We start from the raw sequence: 24,198 nt of genomic DNA on the forward strand, positions 1-24,198 counted from the left end.
CTCAATTTGTTGGATTGGACTAAAATCACGTCTGATCGATTTTTAACCACGAAATTGAACTCGATTTCGGGAATCGAATTTTAAGCGCGCCATAATTCCTTTTTAGGACCTTGTCTCATCGTTCGTCAATTTATTGACGAGTCCGAAATTTCAATAAAGAAATTATCGGAGGAAGAAGAATTGAAGACCAAAAGAAAATAGAAAGGGAAAGAGAAAGAAAATAGGAATAATGTTATTATTTAATTTCTTTTCTCTCTCTCTCCCCTTTTCTCTCTTTTTCTCTCTCTCTCTCTCCTCTCCCCTCCCCCTTCGTGTGAGCACCCCACCGAACACACCCTTGCCAAGTTCAATTTTACTTTCTCTTCTCTCTCCTCTTTGACTAGTCAAAACTTCTCTCTCTTATCTCTTCTTCTCTCTCCTCTCTCTTCTCCCTCATCCCACGTGATCTTCTTCTTCTTCGTTCTTCTTTGTGCGAACGAGACCAAAACCAGCAAAGAAGAAAATTAGCTCGCCGAAGCTCATCACCGCTGCACCGGAGCCGGACCACCACCCGCGCAACACTCGCCCGCGCACGCCGCGTGCTCCGCCACCGCCCCTTCACGTGTGCCGTCCTCGCCGTGCACCATTCAGCCTCTACTCAGCCCGTGTTCCGCCCCGTCCGGCCACCTCCGGCCACTGTGGGCCACCGCTCGGCCTCGCCAAGCCACCACCCGCTCTCCCGACCTCTTGCCGCCCCCAACCCTCTCTCTTTCTTGCTGTTTTGCGGCCGAACCAGCAAACCCGCGAGTGGGTTTCCAGCCGGTTCGTGGGCCGTTTTGGGCCGTTTCCAGGCCCCGGATGCGCAAGTCGCTTTGGGAAGTTTCGTTCCTCGCGTCGCCCCCGTCGGATTGATCCGATTTGCGTGCGATTTGGTGAGTAATCTCACTAATCTTGGATTAGTTGGCTAATTATGCTTAAGGTTGGTTTAGTTTTAATTAATTGTGTTTAGGTTGTTAGATTAGAATAAATTAGCAATTATTAGTCAATTGTGATGCGATTTAGATAAATTGATTGTGCAATTAGTAAGTAGACGTGGTCTACTAATTATTGGAAGTGCCTCGGGATTTTTCCTGACCCTTAGTGGGCTTCAATTAGGCTTTTCGGGCCTAAGTGGATTTTTTTAGTATTTAAATATTAATTTTCGGAATTAAATTAAATAATTATTTATTTTTCGAAAATTTAACTGAGTTGATTCGGAACTGGAATTTTATGCTGATGACTGTGGTGAAGTCTATTTATTTAACTGAGCACCAATTTGAGCTAAATTGGAATTATTATAATTAATTTTTAATTCTCGAAATTAATTAATTATTTATTTATTTTTCGAAAATTCAATTGAGATGGCCCGTGACCGGAATATTATGCTGATGATGGTGGTGAAGTCCGTTTATTTAATTGGGCCTTATTTTGAGCTAAACGAAACTTTTAATATTTAATAATTAATTTTCGAAATTAATTAATTATTTATTTATTTTTCGGAAATTAAGTTTGAGATGGCCGACGACCGAAATCTCGTGTTGATCGTCGTGGCACAGTCCGTTTATTTAATTGAGCTTTAATTTGTGCTGAATTGATTTAATTGTGGATAATTACTTTAGAAATGGGATGAATCATCATGAAAGGCACGTGGCTCGGTGAATAGTACGTCATCTCGGAGAATGCACGTGGCTCGGTGATTTGGTATATCACTTCGGAGAATGCACGTGGCTCGATGATTAGTACGTCACCTTGAAGAATGCACGGAGCTTGATGATTAGATATTTCACCTCGGAGAATGCACATGGCTCGGTGACGAAGTATGTCGCCTTGGAGAATGCATGTGGCTCGGTGATTAAGTGTGGCATCCTAAAAGAGACACGTGGGCTCGGTAATTTGATGCATTACCCGGAGAATGCACGTGGTCTCAAAGAGTACATTTGGCATCTAAAAGGACACGTGGGCTCGGTAATTTGATGCATTACCTCGGAGAATGCACGTGGTCCCAATGAGTACATTTGGCATCTTGAAGAGACACGTGGGCTCGGTGACTTGATGCATCGCCTCGGAGAATGCACGTGGGCTCGCTGATTCAAAATGGCATTTTAAAGGGCACGTGGGCTCGGTAAATTAATGCATTACCTCGGAGAATGCACGTGACTCGGTAATTGGTTTTATCAATTGAGACTGTATAGCAATAGCTTGAATGACCGGAAATGGTCGATCGATATGTAATCGACTAGGTCGATTGATCATTGATTTGATTTGATGTCGTGGATTGATTGACCGATTAGAAATGACCGTGAGAGGTCTTGTTGGCATATAATCGACTATGTCAATTTGATCGATGCTTCGATCTGTGTTATGATTGCTTGGGTGCCTATTATGAATTGTACTGACTTGCAGGTGGGATCTAAGACCAAGGTAAGTCCTCTGCTCTGTGCGTGTTTAAGCAGCCTGTAGTATAATGGTTTACTAATCGGGCTTAGTGGGTAGAACTCGCTAAGACGTAGTCTCATCCCAGTTTGGGGAAAAACATTTCAGGATTCCGTTGAGGAGTTGAGGAGGAGGAGTCTGAGAAGGAGAACTCGAAGGCGAACTTGAGGAAAATGATTTTTGGAAGAAGAAGATAATTCCGAAGGGGGTCTTGAGTACGACCCAGATGGACTGAGAGTCTATCTTCTTTTGAGAATTCCTTTTGAAGTGAATAGTTATGAAGTGGTTTGTGTTTTGTATAAAAGTTTGGCTATAAGTTTCAATATGAAAAATATGGCCCTGCTTTTCTATCCCATCGTTTCATTGTCTGGGGATTTTAACTGCTTCCACATGTGCTTAATAAACGAAAGGGTCGGCGATACTTTGTCCTGGGATATCGCATTATAAAATCGACCAAGTGAGAAGGATGGGTGCGTGCCCGAGGATCAGGGCGTGACACAGGCTGCCAAATCTGGCCGTTCAACCGCGAGATATGGCTATCCAACGGTTGGCTGGCGGTTGGCCGACAACCAACCCATACCGGATTTAATTTTCGAAGTAAAAAAATTAAAAAAAAAGCAAAAGCCGTTATAAATGTGAGTTTTACCAAATGGTATTTATGTTAAAACTATTTTCTAATGCTATTTGAGGTTAAAATTTACCAAACGGTATAGTATTTTGGAAAACCCCTTTACTTCAAAGATATTTGCAATTTCCTAAAGTCATTTCCCCAAAATCGAATCAAATGGGCCCTAAGTATCTCAACTTTTCAAATGTGAATCATTAGAGATGTCCCTTAAATCAAGGATGGATATTGTCAACGTGGACGCTAATGCCGCTAAATAGTCATTAATCATCAATATTGGCATTCGATGTAGTCTTTTGAGATGATCCGCTATCAATAGATACATATTTGGACGGCTTAAATTGTCTCACGACACACACTCTCTCTCTCCCCTTATCGCTCAATTATCAAAAGGAGAAACCATATGCAAGCCCCGTCGCTACTGTTGCCTAATGTTTACCGAGTAAACGAGTCACGCCAGCAAAATCACATGACATGTGAATTTATTTAAAGGAGGCCTCTCACTGAACCAAAATTAAAAGGTTGAGGTACTTGATTGAAGACAGGCGACTTTAGATCGAGCAAAAATTTAAACATTTTGCCTCATCATTATTTTAAAAATTGAAAAAAGTGGATACTAAAAAATTGTATGGACAATCCAAAGGACTTATGAGAATATTTTTCTTTTATTGCTAAACGCATAAGAAACTCATAAAACGTGCATTTATAATCGTTTGAACTATTATCTTCATCTCTGTATAATTTTGCGAGTCGTCTCTTTCGCAAAGTGGCGAATGTAACCATTTTATGTTATTTTCAGTCTATTTCTCATTAATTATTTCACTGCTTGGTTCAAAATATTAGAAATAGTTACTCCCTGTTCCTTTCGCCTTAACAGCAACAAAGATTCCCATGCAGTAGCTCATTTTCGGTGGCTGCTTATTCTGCTAAGACACTTCATTTCGTTCCTAAGAATAAAATTCTGATTGCAACTCGAAAACCCTCTTCAAACGACGCTATTTGACATGATCTACTGTAAATAAATATTTTGAGTACTGTACAACATTATAAAGTGGTGAACGAAAAAGGCGAGTACAGCAGCTTTTCGATAATGACCTCTATTACGGTGATTTTCACGTACATCGCACTTAAATAGACATCAGTTCCAAGCAAAATAAAAACAGACAGCATTAAGGCACTACATTTTACATACGCATCTAGACGAGACGAGACCTTCGGGTCAATTATATGTTGAAACTTGGCATCTTCGAGGGGAGTTTGGGATGCTTTGCCTTCAAGTTCAAAACAGCCATTGCCTCTTCAGTCGAAGGCCGGGACCCAGCATCAGGTTGAGTACACCACAGCCCCACAATCAATAAGGCCTCCGCCTGTTTCTTGACGAAATCTTTGCGGAGCCTCTCGTCCACCACAAGGAGAAAATTCCTGCGCCAGCTCCAACTCCAGCGCCCATAATGCTTCCATACCCACTCTACAAGGTTTTGTAGGTCTCCATGGAGGGAAAAGACGGCTCTTCTCCCACATACTATTTCCAAAAGAACCACTCCAAAGCTGTAAATATCAGATTGTTTACTTGCCTTACCTGTTCTATGGTATTCTGGAGCCGCGTAACCCAGTGTTCCCATCTTTTCAGTTGTTTTTTGTCCTCTGGCATGGTCGACTAACCTAGCCAAGCCAAAATCTCCCAATTTGGCCACGAACTTTTCAGTGAGCATGATGTTGCTGGACTTGATATCTCTGTGGATCACGCATTCATGATCATGATATTCTTCGTGTAGGTAGTGCAGCGCCGAGGCTAATCCCCGAGCAATTTCGTACCTCTTTCCCCATTCCAAAAAGTTTTCCGGTTTAAAAAGATGATCCTCCAAGCTACCTCCTCCAATGAATTCGTAAACCAGAGCGAATCTATTAGCCTCGTGACAATAGCCTTCAAGTTGCACCAAGTTTTTGTGCCTAAGTTGGCTTAATGACTTCACCTCGGACATATACTCCTTTATCCCTTGGTGCGAATTGGGGTTCATCATCTTTATAGCGACCGGTGTGGAAGCATCTCCTACGTGCCCTTTGTACACTATCCCGAAACCTCCTCTCCCCAGAATCCTATCATTTGCAAAGGAATTGGTCGCAATCATCAACTCTTCATTGGAGTATTCCTTTAGTCCACTGATCTTTGCAAACTCTTCGGTTAATTTCAAGCCAAAATCGCCTACTTCTCCACCTCTCCGGTAAAGAAGGAAAACTATCAAGTCACGAAGATCTGAAGCGAAACAGATCACTAGCAATCCTGGGGCAATATATTTGAATTCGGAAATCAATTCCAAGAAGGACAGAGGCCCAGAGATATCCTCATAAGGAGGAAGATGAGAGGTGTAATGGTAATTCACGAATGCAACTGCAACGACAGCTAGTGCTGCAGCAGCCGAAACGACTCTGGCAAACATGAATACATCAACAGTCAGCAACGAATTCTAATGCTACCCTCAGTAGAATGTCTCGTGAGAAACCAAATATATTGTCTCAAACAAGAGGAAAGTTTAAATGGCATTGATGGCACCACAGAGAGAAACTTCATCCATGTTTAATTGTCTATTATCACCCACAAGGTCAAATGTTAGCTTCAGAAACGTGTGAAAGTATGGAAACTCGATGACCAAATCACACATAGAGAGGCCAAATGGTTTAGACACTCTAAAAATTTGGTGTCGGTAGTCCATGTAGTAATGGTAGGATTAAGTGTCCGTTATCAGCTTCTCTCAAAAAGTTTGATCCTCTAAAAAGAACCGACAACTTCCATGGCGAGACCTCGCTTCATTGGCTGCAATCATATAGATTACCTTATGACTATTGGTGTCATAAAGACCACAACAGAGCAACCTCGACTTTCTAGACATGCCAATTACCCCTAAACTAAGGGCCCTTGTCGACCTTGTTCAAGTCCATCGATTTTTAAGTATAAATATATAAAGTGCACAAGCAGGAGTCAAAAGAGGCTAAGAAAACAAGAGTCTGAGTGATTCAAGGGGACAAGAATAGAGAGAGTACCTTAGAGAGAATTTGAATGGCAGGAGTAGATCCATGGCGTCAAAGAAGGCCTGGAGAATCTGAAAGAGTAGGTGAAGAATTAAGCGTCGAGCTTGCGCAGAACCAAGAGCACGAACCGCACGAGCCGCACCGAGATCAGCGACGCATCGGCGTTGAGGTAAAGTCAACGGCAATGTCCAAGGGGACTGTAGTCAGCCAGGAAGCTTAAAGTTTAAGAGTGAGATGAAGAGAGAGAGAGAGACACGGCAAGGCTGATCAGAGAAGTGAGTGAACAAGAACTTATTTAGGGTTAAGGGTGAAGCATTGGGTCCCGCTTCTATCCTGGGACCGGCTTTGGAATTGACAATGGGTAACCAGACCGGTCCCGTTGTGAGCCGGTCTTGAACCGGCGGAGCAAAGCTGGTTTGGGTCTTCCCCGGGTTGCTCACCCCCAGTTCTCTGTTGAGAGTTGATGCTAAACATAAATCAGTCAGCAAAATCCACCGGTTTCCCGTAGTCTCATCCCAAAGATACACTTTCCAGGAGTACGTAGCTCTGCCACTGATGTCATTGAGGCTCCAGTTCGGGTGGCTTGGGCTGAGATATAGGTAAGCAGACAGTACATGCATTCCCCCGAATGTCTAAGAGCTTGAGGCTCTCAGAGCCAAATAATGGGAAATTGAAAGATGTGTTGTCAAAGAGCACAGCGAAGCTGAAAAGGGTTTGAGCAGAGAGACCATCAAGACCAGTACTTATGGGGATGTGGGTGCTTGTGGCTGATCTTTTTGTCTTCCAAAGCTTTCCATGTTGGGTGTTCTTGATTTTTGCAGATCTGGTCACTGCCTGTGAACTCAAAGCGCCGTGTGGGCGGGTTAACATCTTCATTATTCTCACCGCTCGGCTTTGATAAAACTGAAAAACTGGTTCAGGCACCAAATTCCAGTGGCCAAAGTGACAACCCCCGCAGTGGGGTGCGATTGGAAACACAAATAGACTCGACGAATTGCGTGCTGCTAAGAAAGACGATAAAATGTGGTTGGTTGATGGCCGACTGTAATGTCCAGTTCACACTTCTGGGCGGTGGATAAAAAACTAATTAAGGACATTATCACACGAAACGACGTGGATTTTTGTCCCAAGATGTCCCACTATTATAAATATAATGATATGTCAGACGCATGTACTTAGATTAGTAATATTATAATGAGTCGAGTCTCCCTATTGTCTTATTTATTGATGTGAAAACAAATTAAATACTGAAGTATTGAGTTCTGCTGTAGTGTTTTCGTTTTATCAGTTTAAAGGCAATGGCCCTGTCTTCCAGGGAGAACCTGTCAGATGGGTGAATTGGCAGAATTCTACCGTGGTGGCATAAAACACGAAGTAATTTTTTTTTTCCATATTAATAAGTTTCCCGTGATATCCCTAAAATGGGATATCATCTTATTTGAGTTACTAACGTAGGTTACGAATACTAATTGTGGAGAAAAATTGGTAAGCGCTCTAATTGAGGTTGGTAACTATTGCGACCTAACCTCAGGTGGAACCGTATGAGGATTGGACTAGTAGATTACTAAGTCTAAACTTAGTTCGAGCTCTTCCAAGTCCATATAAATTCGCAACTTAACTTCAAGTTCTTTGCATTTAAACGATTTTATCTAGGAGTTGTCATTAATTGATTTATGGTGTCACTAATCAATTTATGGTGTGAGTTTAAAAACCCAAAGTAAAGCATCAAAAGAAATACCTTACTTCTATAAGCTAGAGATTAAATGAGTTTGAAACTTAACTACGCTAAATTACTCAAACACGGCCTTTTCTCTTTTATTATCAAAAATATTTTGCAGACAATTTGATTTGATTTTAATCTGTCCTCTAACAGGCAAGGTGATTGTGCAGAGTGCAATCATTATTGAACACTCAAGGTAATAGATAAATTACAAACAGAAATACTTACATTGATACAACACAATCTGCAGGGTTAGTCAGAAAATCATATTTATCAATCTAAATATGATTTCTAATTAAGTCGTAATTCCACTCAAATATCTTTTTGGGTTTCTCTTATTTAAATGAAAAGTAAACTATATGTCATGCACTTTAATTAAATGGCCTAATTCTAATGACAAACAATTTATAATTAAATGGACCTAGTAACAATTACTAAATTACATGCATTTTATGAACCTAATTTTATATGACATGTAAATGATATTTTTGGTTTTTTTTATGAAAATTCGTAATTAAAAATTGATAAAAATAAAAATCTACCTAACCTGAGATATTATTTATTTTAAGTGAGGGACTAACCTAATCCTATATTAACTTAGAAACTTACCTCAACAAGCAATTCAATTGGAAGATATTATCTAACATGCGTCCTAATTTAATTAAGAAAAAATATTTAAACTATTCTTTCTAGAAAATCAATTCTAAACCTCACAATATGCAATGCAATGCAATATTTTTGTATTTTGGCTTGATGTTCGCAAGTGCGGCTCGCAAGGATGGCTCGAGGTTTTGCTTGGTACGGTGAGGCTCGCGGCAAGGTTACTCGTGGACAATGAAGCTCACGGTGCGGTAACTCTCCCTTATGAAATCCTCAACTAGGGATAATTCGCACGCTCGATGGAAGTCAACAAATCTGCAGGAAAGATGAAACGTGGATTGGACTAGCACTAGATTTGCTAGGCCTGGTGGTGACCGAGAACCCTCTAAGACTACACGAGGACACAAGTGAATTTGTTGGACGTTGCTGAAGTTCACACGAAGTCGCTGTTCTTCGCTTTTCAACACTGCAAGAGTTATAGCACAGAAGCTCGGGTGCAGTGGGGTGGCGCTTGATGGCTTCGGAGCACAGCAAAATTGTCGATATTCACTCGAGCCATAGCAAGATGGGGCTATAAGAGTTTTCTTGATATGGATTATATTAATTGAAATTGTAATTTACTGTTTTACGGGATTAGTCTAATAAGATAAGACAACGATTTTTTAATAATTGAATATGGGTCTAACTTATATGGGCTGAGTTAGGCTTGGCCCGTGATGCAACGGCCCGTCCAAAACTCTATAAAAAGCGCTAAAGTCCCACCTCTGACCATCATTCTTCCACGAACATTCTCTCACCTCACATAAGGAAGCCGTGAGGGGCAGTCTCATCACGCCAAGATCTGAGGGCCAAAGAAGAGAAGAACCTGAGTGTCACCCCGTCATTTAAGCTTCGGATTGTTGTCATTCCGCATAAAGAATGATGAATTCTAAATCAGGTACGCAAATCTCCGTCTTCTCCTCCAATATGTTTGAGTTTCTAGCTATATTGATCCTAAGATGCCGCTTTGATAGCTAACATTTGGTATCAAAGCCTTGTAGACTAGAACTCGAACTGTTGCATTTGGCCTGTTTTCGAAAATTTTGTCCATTGAAACTTGGTTTTGAAAACATATTTGGATTCATCTTGTCAAACCAAGCGATTCGGTGGGTGGCATGCCTCCAGTGGAGGCCAAATGCGTCGACGATGAGCATTTCGGATTTGACCTACCTTTGGAACATTTTGCCTATTTTCGTGATTTTTTGTCCAATAAAAGTACATTTTAATCATATATGTGGGTCCTACTCATCGAAACTAGCATTTTGGTGGGTCGCTGGCCTCTGAGGGAGGTCGAGCGCCCCCGCATGCTCCCACACACCGTGCCACAGCTTGGCGGTGAGTGCGCTCATGCACTTACACGTACGAGCGCGTGACCATTTAAGGAGGTGGATGACGTCACCCACCGACTTGCGGCACCACCATAGGATGCTGACGTCATGGAGGACATCAATGGGTGGTAATGACATCACCAATGACGTCATTTCCCAGCTGGTCGACCTAACCCGGGTTGACCGGCGTTGACCAGTTTGAGACGACCCGAATTGACTGAACCCAAGTTGATCAGTCAACCCGACTCCGATTGACCATTGACTGGTCAAACCGCCGGCCGGTCAAGCCAGTCTCAGGCCGGCTCAAAAGGACGAGCGTGTGAGGGCGCGTGTGACATTGGATTGACGCGTGGTTGGTACAGGCGTGCTTGTATGAGAATTTTCTACATTATGATGTATTTATTTTATATATTTGATGATTTTATGAATGCGAAAATATATGTAAAACCCTAAAATACAAGATTTTTGGGGTATTTTTACATATTTTTCACGTATTTCTCTATGATTTTGGAAATACATTACAAGCTCACATGTATATGATCACATAAAGATTGTGTAGAGTATTGATTCGTTAATAACATGTATAAAGTTCAGCATATATTAATGAATAGAATAATGTGATTAGCATGACGTGTGATTTTAGTGACAAATTGCCCATGTCATCAAGTCTAAAATCACATGTATAAAGTCAATGTAAGTCATAAAATTTATATCCATGATATGAGAGAGTTTCAATGATTCAATTGGGTTGTGACCGCCAAAGTGGCACACTTGATTGGATTTGAAAAATATTGATCTCATATTGTGATGGGATGTCACATATTCTAATGCGTGGTCATATTCTCAAAAGAAGTGATTATGTATTAATTCATGGAGAAATACATGTACAGCATATAGTTAAGGAGTGACTAATTCTAGTGGTTCATACACCTAAAAGTGGTGAATTCACAAGATGTTAGAATATATTCTCGTAATCGTTGTCATGTGATGAGTATACAATTACATGTCATGTATTCTGTCAAAAGATGTTTATATGATGATGCATGTAGTTCTCGAAATATGTACTTATAAGGTTTTCAAGTTACACAGTACTCACATTATACTAATTGCATATGTTGTTTGTTATTAAGTCACATTCTCTGTAATGGTAACTTCGTTGTGATTAAGGTTCTTACTGGGTCAAATTTTTAGTAAAAGAAGAATTTTCAGTTTGAGATGAAGCTACTAGATGTTCATATTACTCTTACAAGAATAAGTTGGCAATCTCACCATTAATGATATGGAACTAGAAAGTATTTTTTGCTACTTAGGAAAATGGCAATTGAATTTGTCCGTTAACCATGAGGAGTTCCATTAGGAACACTTGAAAATGGTTTACTAGTTAACTACATTGCTAAAATGATGATAAAACCCTTGGTAGCTTGAAATTGTATCTTGTTTAATGCCGAGATTGGAATAAATGTAATGATTTTTCAACATAAGGTTTGATGATTCTGATGAGGTTAAGGACTATGTCCTAAGGATGGTAGATTTGAAGTCCAAAATCATACTCATAAAGGAACTTATGAAACCACCAATTATTCTAACAATTTGGTCTCAGGATAGCACTATTTAAGAGAAATGGTATCATTTACTACTTTTGTGGGAAGAAATAACACATAAGAAATAGAGTAATGAATATAAAGCTTGGTTGTCAAAGCGTGAGTCTAGAGTTAATGATTCATTGGCATTCGTTTATGAATTCAATTCCTATCGAAAGTCTCATCCGGTTCTTAGTGGCTAGATAACAGTGCAACAAATTGCGTTGTTTACCATAAGGGGATTCATAAATCTAAGAAAGCCAAATCAGGATTAATCATAATTCATCATGAAAAACAATATTTAACATCGATTAAGTGGGAGATGTTGTTTTAACTCTATATTCTAAATTATGGTTTCCATTTGATATTGAGAAACACTTTTATGTACCTTCCTTTAGACGGAACTTAGTTTTCGTATCATGTCTGAAAGTGTGTTGTTATTCTTTTGAAGTAAAGAACAATCTCATATCTATGTTTTCCAAGTCGAATAAAGTTGGGTGCTATAATATATCAAATGGATTACTGCCAATAAGGTTTTGAGATACCAAAAGGGACAAGAAAACTATATGTTGACAAACATGTTCAAGATCTAAAACTAGTAGAGTATTAGAATGCATATTTTACTAGCTGTAAATATGACAAGAAGTTGACAACATAATATATATTTATATTAGCAAAAAGTGTAGTATTATAACAAAATGGTAAACATAAATCTATGTTATCCTCTACCGTATAAACAGAGTCTGTAGCATACTTTTCAACTGTTACTCAAGATATTTGACTTTGAAACCTTATTAAGGAATTGACCACATTTAATATTATGAATAGACCCATATGGTTGTATCAAGACAATAACTCTTCAATGTTGTTTATGAACAACAATAAAGGTCTCAAAGGGTCTAAATATGTGGCGGTCAAGTTTTTGACCATAAAGAAACGATATTGATAGTGACACTATAGTAAAGCATATTTCCACAAATGATGTGATTGTAGACCCACTAACTAAAGACTTCCACCCTTGTGTACTTAAATGACATGTTATAAATATGGGTTGAGAAGCATCATTGGATGTTGTTGTTTAGTGGAAGCCATTTTGATTTTGCTCTAATAAAACTTATATATGTATTACACATTCAATAAAGTATTCATGAATGTGTGGTCACCTTATTGAGTTGATTATATGTAATGAAAATCTCAAGGTATTGTGTAAGTCTTAAGTGAAGGCTCGGGCATCTGGTTATCAACCTTGAGCATATATCTTGATTACACATAAAGAAATGTTAACTATAAAGATAAAACATATGTGGATTCATTAGAACTATAAGGATATTTTCTAATGGAACATCCAATTTTCAGTGACACTTAAGGTAAGAGAATAGTATCCGACAAAGAAATAACACATAAAGTATTACTCTTTATGAGGTGTTATCTATTATTGAATCAATATCGGTAAAGTTGAAAACACACGTGACTATGAAAGGTTCTATGTGAGTACATGCAGTTACGACCATGATTCGGTGTTTGAAACTTTATGGGATACGATTGACTATTAAGAATTATCACTAGATCAACATAGATGTGCGCACATGCAATACAGTCTCAATTAACATAATCAAAGTAGGAAAATGTAAGAGTTTTTCTAATGTGAGATACATTAATTGGGATTATAATTTACTGTTTTACGGGATTGGTCTAATAAGGTAAAACATAAAGTTTTCTTAATAATCGAATATAGGCCTGACTTGTATGAGCCGAGTCCATTCAAAACTCTATAAATAATGCTAAGATCCATCCTCTAATTCTCATTCTTCCACGAACATTCTCTCACCTCACATAAGGAAGCCGTGAGGAGCAATCTCATCACATCAGGATCCAAGAGCCATAAAGGAGAAAAACTTGAGCGTCGACTCGTCATCTAAGCATCGGATTGTCGTCGTTCTCCATAAAGAACAATGGATTCCAAATTAGGCACACAAATCTCCGTCTTCTTCTCCAATATGTTCGAGTTTCTATCTATGTTGATCCTGGGATGCCACTTCAACGGCCAACAGAGGCAGCAGCTTAGCGTTGGGCTTAAACAGCAGGGAGCGGTCAGCGTCGTCAAGTGTGACAGGTGGCATAGCAGTGGGTCGTCTCAGGTCAGTGCAACAAGAAGTTTGCGACACGAGCAGTGCCATCGGCCTTGGCAGCACAGGGGCAGATGAAGGCAACAGCTCCTTATTGTGGTTCGGCTTGGGCAGTGGCAACGCAGTGTCAACGGCAATGACGAGTAGCGAGCGGGCGTTGTCAGGTGCCGCAGCATGGCAAGATAGCAGGGCTCGGCTCACGTCGATAGAGGGCATGGCGACGGTGACGCAGCAGGAGAGGCGTCTTGGCTAAGGCTTAGTCGAGCTCTCTCTCTCTCTGGTCTTTTCTTCTCCTCTCGTTCAGCTCGTGTGCCCTCCTCTCTGACCTCCCTCTACTCACCACGTGTTTCCTCTCAATGGCCGTGTATTCTATTGTGTGTGGCCTCCCTTACGATAGTCTCTTCCTTCTTATTTCCTTCTTATTTATATGTGTCAATCCTGTTTGAAAAAGCAAGAGAATATCTTGGGCTGCCGGCCATCTACTGCTTGATATTCTCACTGTTGTGCTCAACCCCTCTTAGTACGTAAATCTCCCACTTCCCTTTTATTCATATTTTTCCTTTTTAATTTCGCACGAGCCTCCACACTGGATGAGTCATTTCCATGTTGCTGAAATATTTTCCTCGAACAATGGGAAAATCCCATTCAAGTCGCTTTTTTTCCCCTCCACCGCCACACACGTGCACCAATCTCCTTTCTTGATTTTCCCTCACTTTGTTTCCTTCTTTGAATTCTCCTTTTTATTTTTAGTCGATCTTCTAAATCCCCTCTCGCCGAATCCGCTCACTATCCTTCTGTTGCCAAAGATCACACGTATTCGGCCCATGTTTCCTCTTTGCCGTGTCTTTCTTGACTTCAAAATTTTCCAATTTTGATTACCCATGCGCGGCATATGCAATTTTCAGCCACGTAAGGTATTTAATAGGCTTGAATTTCATGCTTTTGTAGGCTCAGTCTAACTCTTCACCTTACCTTACTGACCTTATTGAGCTCATGGCCATTTATCACCCGTCACTAATCCAACGCAATTAATGAAACTAAATAATAAATACTCCTAAAATTAAATGCTATGCAAATTAATTATAATATTTATGTTTAGGAGTTAAAAATTAATCTCTAATTTCTATATAATGAATAATCATATCGTCAAAATTTAGGTGTCAATAGTAACTTTTTAAATAATTGGTAATCTAATGGGTTGACAAGCAAGGCAAACAAAATTGGTAAATTTCTTTATAAAAAAAGGACTGATAAATAACTAAAACGATAAATGATAAGCTAAAACTAGTTGGTAACCTAATAGGAAAAAGCTAGTAAGTTGTACAAATAAAAGTTGCTCAGTTCATATAGAAGTTGATAAATTTAACACTTATATAAGAATTGGTAAGATACTCACATAAAGATTGGGCAATTCATACAAGATTGGTAAAATGATAGTGTTGATGCAAAATGAAATTAGAAGCTAGTAAAAGATAATAAAAAACATAGTGAGTAGTATACAAAATATTTATAATAAAAAAAAAGTTAATATCTGAAAAACCCTAAATTGATACATTTATGACAAATTTATTCTAAACTAATTTTTTTATCACAAAAACCTTAGACTGATACACATTTGACAAATTTGTCCAAAAATATTACACTTATGATAAATTTATCTTCTATTAGTTTTTATTTAATTTTACTGTCAAAATGCTAAGTTGAATAATATATTATAGTTAATGATGTATTGATTTGAGATTTATCAGTTTTATGATTTTTTTGTGGTATTAATCCAATTTAATGGCAGGTATATTAATCCAGTTTAGGGTTTTTTAAGATCAAAAATTAATTTGGGGTAGATTTACCACAGATGTACCAATTTAGAATTTTTTTAAGGTCATTTAGGATAATTTTTTCATAAATATATCAGTTTAAAGTTTTTCATAGTAACAAAATTATATAGTGAAGTTTAGCGTTTTTCAGGATATTAAACCAAAAAAAAAAAAAGTTAGTAATTTCAAAATAGTCTTGGGAAGTTACTAAAAATTTATCGTAAATCAAGTGAATGGTAAATTTTTTTACTAATAATTTTTTACACCTACCAACTGAAAGGTTTTTATCTACAAAATTATCATCCAAAACATGCTATAGTGAAGGAAATTGATTCAGTTCATATTTCAATTGATATAATAAAGTTTCTAAAGGAGGCTGTAAAGCCCCATTCACAGATCCAAGCTCATTTAGCTTTCATAATCTCAATAATGAGACAAATTCATTTCTTTTTCATAAGGGGACAAAAGTTTGATTTATACTGTTATGAAACCCCGAAATAAATGGTTGACATGGTTTTGCATATTTCTCAAAATTGGGGCAAGTCATGCTGATTTACCCTGCATTCCTCCAATTATTAATCAATTGCAGAAATAACTGCCAAATAACAGTGTACATATTTCAGTGATTCCTGAATCCATGGATGATAACACAAAACTCAGTTCTAGCTGGTGTGAAAAAAGAAGAGTGGATGAGCAGAAACAAAGTTAAAATGGCATCGATAATGTTGTTAGTGATCAAAACAGTAAACAAGAAAATAGAAAACCAAAAGCTATATTTTTCATATGAGGAAGAAAAGTGCAGAGAAACAGAACACAAACTTGCATACGTCTGTTCTAAAGGAAACTATCAAGTACAGGACAACTTAAACAAAGCAAAAACTGCTCACGTACGTGCAACACATAACTGCACACAAACGTGCTATTAACTTCCTAGAAAATAACAAAAACACTAAATAAATAACTAAATTGAACTTGGCTGTTTTTTAATAAATAAATAAAAACAGAGTAAAACAGAGCAGAAAACAGAACAGAAAACAGAGTAAAAAAAAAGAACAGAAAACAGCAACTGAGACATTATAATCCAACAGATAAGAGGAGGACCTTAAATGTAATTTTTTCTAGCTGATTTACAGAAAATGATCATCGTAGACAAACAAACCACCATGTCCCCAGTGTATAGTTGTTCTTACTTCATACTGCCTTTCTTCTCCTACGTTTCCATGAAACCAAAAGTTTCATGTGTTCACACTCACATGTTCAAGTTCTGGTGATTTATACTATCCATTCTGTCAATTTGCTGACTCAGAATTTGCACAAACAGGACAGTCTCCACCTACTTTTGGTTTTGTACTGGGAAAAAAAACAAAAAGGAAGAAAAAACTGAACCAAGGAATTGATGAAAACTTCACTCAACATCACCCCTTACTTTGCTTATAGATTAACACATAGACATACATATGCAATGACATCCCACCAAATCTGAGTTTGTAATCTTGTCTTCACCGTGTTGAAAGGAGTTGAGAATAAACCTGCAGTAGATCCTGCTAGTCCTCCACAAGCAAGCTGCAAAAGAGGGAAATCGCTGTGGAGCAAATTGGAATTATCCATGGACTCAAAAAGGAAATTGGGAGGCGAGTAGACAACCAACCGATAGCAATGTGTTCAGTCGAGCACTGAGCGGGAGCGAGGAAAGTGTTTACATCTTTAGATTCTCATATACGTAGAACTGCAAGTGGTGTATGGCAAGATTAAGTGTTCACTTGCCGAAGAAAATGACGATTACACGCCACCACATGACAACAAAATCCATAATCTTGTGCATCCTCATATCCACCTTGACCATTTCTACAGAGCACAGCTCCCCACCCAGCATGTAAAGAAGGCATACCACCTCTTATGATTATTCCAACCAATGCATCCCCATCAAAACAAAAAGTAAGAGTAAATGGCATGGCAAATGAACTAAAACAAACAAAACGTGCTCAAAACATGCTTGACAACCAAGGACGAAGTAGCAAGGGGATTATTTAATGAGGCTGCTACGGAGAAACATCTCAAGAAGATGCAGGAATCTGATCATAGGAAGACATATCCGAAATCCATCACAACCTCCAACCGACTAACTTTAATATATTAAATGAGGAGATTATGGTAACAGTATTACACTAGAATACCGGCAGTTATGATAGTGAGAACACACGTGCATCTGCTGCTTTATGCTCTCCCTAGGAGTGTAGACAAAAGAGGTAGCAATTCTTGCACCACCACCTGCAACACAACACGTGATGGAGTATTACTCCTGCACAAAGAAGCGGATGATATATCTGGAAAACACACCGTTTAGTTGGGACCATTTGAAACCTTGCTGAGGCTAGAAGGGGGCATTCAAAACCTAGCCCACATTTAACGTAGCAAAAAGATTAACACCAGAAAAGTGGAGAAAGAGAGTTTCGAAAGGAAAATGAGGAAAAAAACTACCTTGGGGAAAAGAGAAAGTAAAGTGCCTTTTACTGACTCATATGTGACAGTATAAATCGCAGAAATTGGACCTGAAGATGCAATTTTGCTTGAGATACCTCGATATAGCCCAGTAAGACTTGGCAAATGAGACCAATATGGAACAAATTTCATCGGCAATTTGGCAATATAATACATAACAGGCAATCGTAGTTGTTATGAGTGAAAGAGGTTCTAAATGACACTGTCAATATCATTTCGAATCCAATGAAGCATACCTCTCTCAGAAACAATCAATTTTACAATATAGCAATGAGATTTCTGCTCTGCACGGTAAGACTGAATGACAGTTTTAATTGTATCAACCAGGTGAAGACAAAGGCTGACAAAGACACCAATAAATGCCCCTGCAAATGCATGTTCTTCCTTGGCAACAGCAGCCTGAGGCTTAACATGTCCTAAACAGTGTATCTTCATGGTATGTTGTTCCTGGGCAGGACGATGATTGTCCTCTTCCTTTCCTTCAGGAAAGAATTCAAATGGTGTTAGTGCTCTCATAACGAAGTTTGCATTCACCTTTTCCAGATGCTACAAACTTTAAATGATAATCTGCATGAAGGGTAGAAGATGCAGCTTTTGAGACACAGCTGTCTGCCTCAATATTGGCAACTTTGAGGTAATAATCTGAAAGCAAAGAGGTGCTTTCCTTCTCGTGCAAGATCAATTTTGAGTTGTTAGCCACTGGCAGATCCTTGGAATAGATTTTTTTTTGGGGGGGTTTGGTGGAGTTGTAAGAATCAGCACTATCTATGAAGTTCTTGGGGCCTGTATCTTCTGACATTAGATTCTGCAGAGGAGATTATTATTTCTCTAGACTAGAATTTACCAGCTTTTTCACCATCAGATACAGCAATCTTAAAAGGATGTTTGGCCTCTGCAGGTATCAATTCACTCATCAGCCACAAATAAGTTCCAGTCCAGATGAGATCCCCAAACAAGAAATCCCTTTCCCATCCTTAGGTCCATTAAGCCAATTGGTAATATCCCCACTAAAATTCCATACCAGTAATTGATACTGCCCAGTGCTCTCCCTGTTTTATTTAAGCGCTGACGTTCTGTTAGTTATCCGAAGAATGTCTAGGTTCAGTTGCCACATCTCTGTTAAGTTGATGTCAGAATGACTACATTTAGGCAAAGTAGATGTACTGCCATTTTGTTGCCATTCCACATCATGCAAAATATCCTCCTTCTCACCAGAGATTTTGTAACTTAAGTTTGTTTTTTGTTGTAAAACTGCGAGAGAACGATATTTAAAGACCCCTGCATGGCCAACTGCTGAGATGAGTTCAGAAGTGCTCAGTAATTCAGATGACTAGGGATCAGCCTTTTCCTGCTGAAAAGTTTCAGAATGTGTGGGGACTCCCTCTTCATGGACAAAATCAGCAAACTCAAAGGATGCCCACTCAACTTAAGTATATCTAATGGCAGTGGATAGCATACATAATAAATTGCTTTCTGATGAAGGTATCAAATAAAAAACTCAGGATGTTAGTGTTAAGTACAAAGGAACAAAGTGTGCTGCAGAAAAACGAAAACAGAGGACTTGGCAATACAGCAAAAACAGAGGACTTGGCGATACAGCAAATGACTTGGATCGCCAAGTCATAGGGTTAAATCAACGGCAAAGATCTTATAAAGAAGACCAGCTTGGATCGACGATCAATGAACGAGATGCTCAAAGAATCAATGACTCGGATCGCTAAGTCATAAGCGTAGTCAAATAGGTTTTTCTGTTAAAGTAGTTACTGTATTCGGTTTTCCCTTGTAACCGAGTTCTGTTACATACCCTGATATAAATACTCTGCTTTGCTTTACATAAGGAGCTCTGAAAACAGATAGAAAGAATATAGAGAAGGTGAGAGAATAGAGAACAGGGAATCAAGATCATCAACGAATGCTGAAGAGATCCCTGTATTGAAGAGAGAGTTTCGAAGAATGTTGAACAGCTCAAGTCCAAAGTGCTGAAGCAAGTCAAGTAAGATTGATCTTAGAAGATAGAACAGAGAAAGTGTATTCTTTTCTGTCTTTCAAAAGATTTCCTCTCCTGCATTGAATTTTCTTTTTCTCTCTCACTTTCTCCTCCTCCGCTCTACTGAGTTACAACCCGACTGATATGATCACCATGCTGAAAGCAAACCCCGACAAATGATCTTCAAGCAGAAGACGGAGACGAAGAAGCAGAAGCGCGCGCTCGGGGTTCTGGACATGGGTCGAACCTCGGCCTGTCCACCCGCCCCGAGGTCGCCAGCTCCAACGCCGCCTCTCTTCGCTTGATCTTGTTTGAGTTCTTCATCTTTCTCAGTTAGAACTATAAGAAGCTAAAGGTATAAAGAGGTATATTTGGATTGATTTTTGCACCGTAAGTAATTCAGTGTTGTCAAATATCTGGAAGGATCTAACCTAAGTACAGATTACAATGCTTCTGGTCCTATAAAACATTATCAGTCAAAGCCTTCCGTTGTGGGGTTACATCTTCCAACAGTCCCTCCAATCGAAAAGAACCAGAGCAAGCAGCTTATGATAGACTCGTGGAGTTTTCAGGAAAATAAGAATCACTCCTTTACAATAATACATAATTGACAAATGAACAGGCGATTACAACAAGATGCTGGCTGCCCCCTAAGCCATCATAAGAAACTACCCACATGTCAAAAAGTAGTTCAAAACACAAACAACTCATGAGCTATAAGTTCATTAATTCCAACTAGTTGACCCAGTGAATCCCTGATTTTGCTCAGCATAGTGGGGTCATATTATGCCATTCCAGATTACTCCATAGTCCACAATCTACACCAAAGCTCTATTTTCTCATCAAAGAAGAAGCTACTGAGTCACAGGCACTTTTACAGTACGCGGGGTGTCCCGTACACATTACCACGTGCCCTTATTAAGTACAAGAACCTCGTAACACAATCATAAAATTGTTTTACACATAGTTGTAAACAAATCTATGTACCTTAGAAATCCCACTGAGTCCCCTCCAACTTCGAATTCTGCATTGGCAGAGTGGTCAAAGAAGCACGATTCATTTAGAAAAGTTATGTTGGGTGAATGTGTTGAGTCTCAAATCGACGACAGAATGTGCGGACTGAATGCAAAGTCATGGGCTTGAGAAAACCAGAATCTACGGATTCGGCTCCCGCTCGGAGAGAAGCTCCAATCCAGTGCGCCTCCCACGGCAGTCTCGTCAATGGGAACCCTTGCCTAGCCATGCCATTTGATTTGCCGGTCACTGGAAGTCCCTCAACTTGAAATCAATGAAATTCACCAAGAGTGTGGTGATTGAAGAATCGGAGATCAGAGAGCACAGCTACGCTCGTGAAGAAAGGAGGGAAGGGCCATTAAAAAAATTCTACTTCAGTCGCATAGGGGAGTCCTAGCGGTGACCAATCGACTCCGATTTTCATTGGTGAAAGTTCATCAGTTGTTTAGGGCCTTGCCGTCGGCCGAGAACCGAGAGTTCCTTGATCGAGCACCACCGAGCCGTACCATCTGTCGCATTCTATTCGGAATATTATCTGCGCAATATTTCAAATTAGGTTCCTTCGCGTGCTCAACCCCACAAAAGTCAACTTTGCTGGACCTTGCTTAGTCTTGTGGAGTCCAGATAATCCCTCCAGCATTGGTGGCGTTCTAGTTTCAGTGGTCCCCCTCGCTGAGACGTTATGCTACCAAGAGACTTGCCTAAGTAATCGTACGGAGAGTCCCATACGTCACCATTCGTTGCCGGCCCATTGAGGAGGATCCGGTCCAATTGTGCTTGGTCCAAATTTGGAATAATATCCTCCAATTAGGGAAGATGCACATTTCTAATATATTTGCATATTTTACTATTTAATATATGTTTATCAGTATCTAATGTGCATAGGATAGATATATCTCCAAATTAGAATTTATTGCCTAATCCACAACTGTAATTTTTTATTTCATCTATAAGGCTTTAGATGGAATAATTAATCACATGAATGATTTGATGCTTATCTTTTAATTTCTTTATTTATCCCAAAAATACAAAAAAGATTGCATTTGCATATCATGTAGGTTATAATTAATTTCCTAGATAGAATTGTGATAGAATAGTTAGATACATTTCTAATTATATTACAATGCATGTTTAGATGACATCTAGGTTAGATGGTATTTTGGAATTAAATTGCATATTGATATAAATTTCTAGGTTAAATAGGATTCAAATTAGTCTATTTCCTAACCTAAAATAGATAATATCTCACTTTAGTTAGATTTTTATTATTAGTAATTTTTAATTACGAATTTTTATTAAAAAAATACAAAAATATATGCACATGGCATATAGAATTAGGTTCATGAAATGCATGTCATTTAATGATTGTTGCTAGGTCCATTTAATTAGAAATTGTCCATCGTTAGAATTAGGTCAGTTGGTTAAATTGCATTGCACATAGGTTATATTTCATTAAATAAGAGAAAATTGCATGTTAATTAGAAATCATATCTAAGATTGTTGATGTGAATTCTGATTTAATATCGCAGATGCTTCCGTTGTTATGAGTCACAGGCACTTTTACAGTACGTAGGGTGTCCCGTACACACTACCACGTGCACTTATTAAGTACAAGAACCTCATAACACAATCATAAAATTGTTTTACGATGGTTACATAGTTAGTTCCAAACAAATCTATGAACCTTAGAAATCCCATTGAGTCACCTACAACTTCGAATTCTGCATCGGCAGAGTGGTCAAAGAAGCACAATTCATTTAGAAAAGTTATAGTGGGTGAATGGGTGAATGCGTTGAGTCTCAAATTAACGACAGAATGTGCGAACTGAATGCAAAATTAGGGGCTTGAGAAAACCAGTTTCCTCTTCTTACCCGCTATTTTTCGGCAAGCGAAGAGAAATCTTGAAAACAAATACATCATCATTCAGAAACCCAGAAGGGATAAAGCCGAATGAAATCCATAGGAAATAAATGGTGACCAAAGCAATGCAAGAGAACCGGGAGAATCGGGAGAACCCGGACGAGCTCGACTCTGTACGAGCCGAAACCAGCGCCTCCGCAGCTCGCCGATTCATTTCCCTTTTTCCCCGAGAAAATTCAGAAAGCTGGGGGACTGGTCCGGGAAAATCAGGGTTTAAGGAAAGTGGATTTATGTAGAAAGCTCGGATTATGCTCCGGCGACGGCGGCGAATTTGGAAGATGCTACGGCATGCTGGGGGATGGGAAGACTCGTGCGTTGGCTCCTGATCCGACGCGCCCCGGCGGCAGTTTCATCGAGCATTTGGCGCGACGGATGGAGAAGAGATCGGAGGATTGGAATGTAGGAATAGGGGAATGGTGCGATCGTACTATCTACATTCAATTCAAATTCAAACGTTGCAAGCTCTGTCAGCGGCGAGAGTCTCGCCGAGGACGCGGCCGGATAAAACGCGAGTCATGCGCGTTTCTTCGGACCAAGTTATGAGAAGCAACCTATTTCCGATTTGTTTGTCTTGTGCACGTGGATGTCGAGGGATCCATCTCTGACAAAGATCCAGATACGAACGTTGTTTCACCTGTGGAAGTCGATACATGAAATGTCATCTGGCAAAGATATGGTTTTATTAGATTGGAGAATTTAGCAGAGGGCAGAGGCCCAAAGAAGCTTAATCGAACGACCTGTCCCCACCTGGCCGGCCCACCTATTTTTCAACATAAGGGCAAGGCCTTGTCTCCTTCTCTCTAAACTCTATACTCTAAGATTACATCCAGATTTCTAATTATGATAGAATTAGATAGGACATGATATAAAATCCAAAAGATTTTGATAATCCTATCCAATATTTGGTGATTGTAGTAATAAAGTCGAATATATTCACATCATATAATATACATTGTTTGGTATAAAAGATATATTAGTAGAAAATAATAAAAATCTCTCGCGACACTGCTACCTGCTTCAGTTTATTTGCTTATTTATTTTGTTTTCCTCTCTTTTATTAATTAATTTTTTTATTATTTTCTTCCCCTCCCATCATTCTCCAATAAAATTTTATTAAATAATAAACTTAATATACCTAAAATATTAACATACCAAAAAAATGTAATAAATATATATTTATACTTATATATTTAAATTATTTTATAAATATAAATAAATTCAAATATATAAATAAAAATAAGATTAAATTAAAATCACTAAATTATTATTTTTTGTTAGTTTGAATTTCTCATATTAGAATTCAAATATTATTTATAGTGAGACATAATTTTAATATTATTAATTTAAAAGGTTAGTTATTCGAGAAAAATAACTTTGCTATTATGGATTCTAGAAATCCTATTCATCTTTATCCCACCTCCCTCATAAGATAATTTTATTCGATCTATATCTCCCTTTATATTTGATT

The 24,198-nt window shown here is 38.8% G+C and overlaps 1 protein-coding gene and 2 long non-coding RNA genes across 3 annotated transcripts; 1 reads left to right on the forward strand and 2 right to left on the reverse strand.

The window, feature by feature from the left end:
• Nucleotides 1-327: 327 nt before the first annotated feature.
• Nucleotides 328-2,801, forward strand: LOC120293349. The gene is made up of 2 exons (XR_005551105.1): nt 328-911; nt 2,560-2,801. It is a non-coding gene; the product is annotated as an uncharacterized LOC120293349 (long non-coding RNA).
• Nucleotides 2,802-4,060: 1,259 nt separating this feature from the next.
• LOC104443812 (L-type lectin-domain containing receptor kinase IX.1) lies at nt 4,061-6,356 on the reverse strand. The gene is made up of 2 exons (XM_010057339.3): nt 6,116-6,356; nt 4,061-5,503 (listed from the first exon to the last, which is right to left on the reverse strand). The coding sequence occupies exons 1-2, from the start codon at nt 6,148-6,150 to the stop codon at nt 4,300-4,302; spliced, it is 1,239 nt and encodes a 412-aa protein (XP_010055641.2). The 5' UTR covers nt 6,151-6,356; the 3' UTR covers nt 4,061-4,299.
• Nucleotides 6,357-16,474: 10,118 nt separating this feature from the next.
• Nucleotides 16,475-21,312, reverse strand: LOC120293413. Its single transcript, XR_005551175.1, has 3 exons — nt 20,784-21,312; nt 16,959-18,288; nt 16,475-16,873 (listed from the first exon to the last, which is right to left on the reverse strand). It is a non-coding gene; the product is annotated as an uncharacterized LOC120293413 (long non-coding RNA).
• Between the last annotated feature and the right edge of the window lie 2,886 nt (nt 21,313-24,198).

This window comes from Eucalyptus grandis, chromosome 5, assembly GCF_016545825.1.
Source record: "Eucalyptus grandis isolate ANBG69807.140 chromosome 5, ASM1654582v1, whole genome shotgun sequence".
Taxonomy (NCBI): domain Eukaryota; kingdom Viridiplantae; phylum Streptophyta; class Magnoliopsida; order Myrtales; family Myrtaceae; genus Eucalyptus; species Eucalyptus grandis.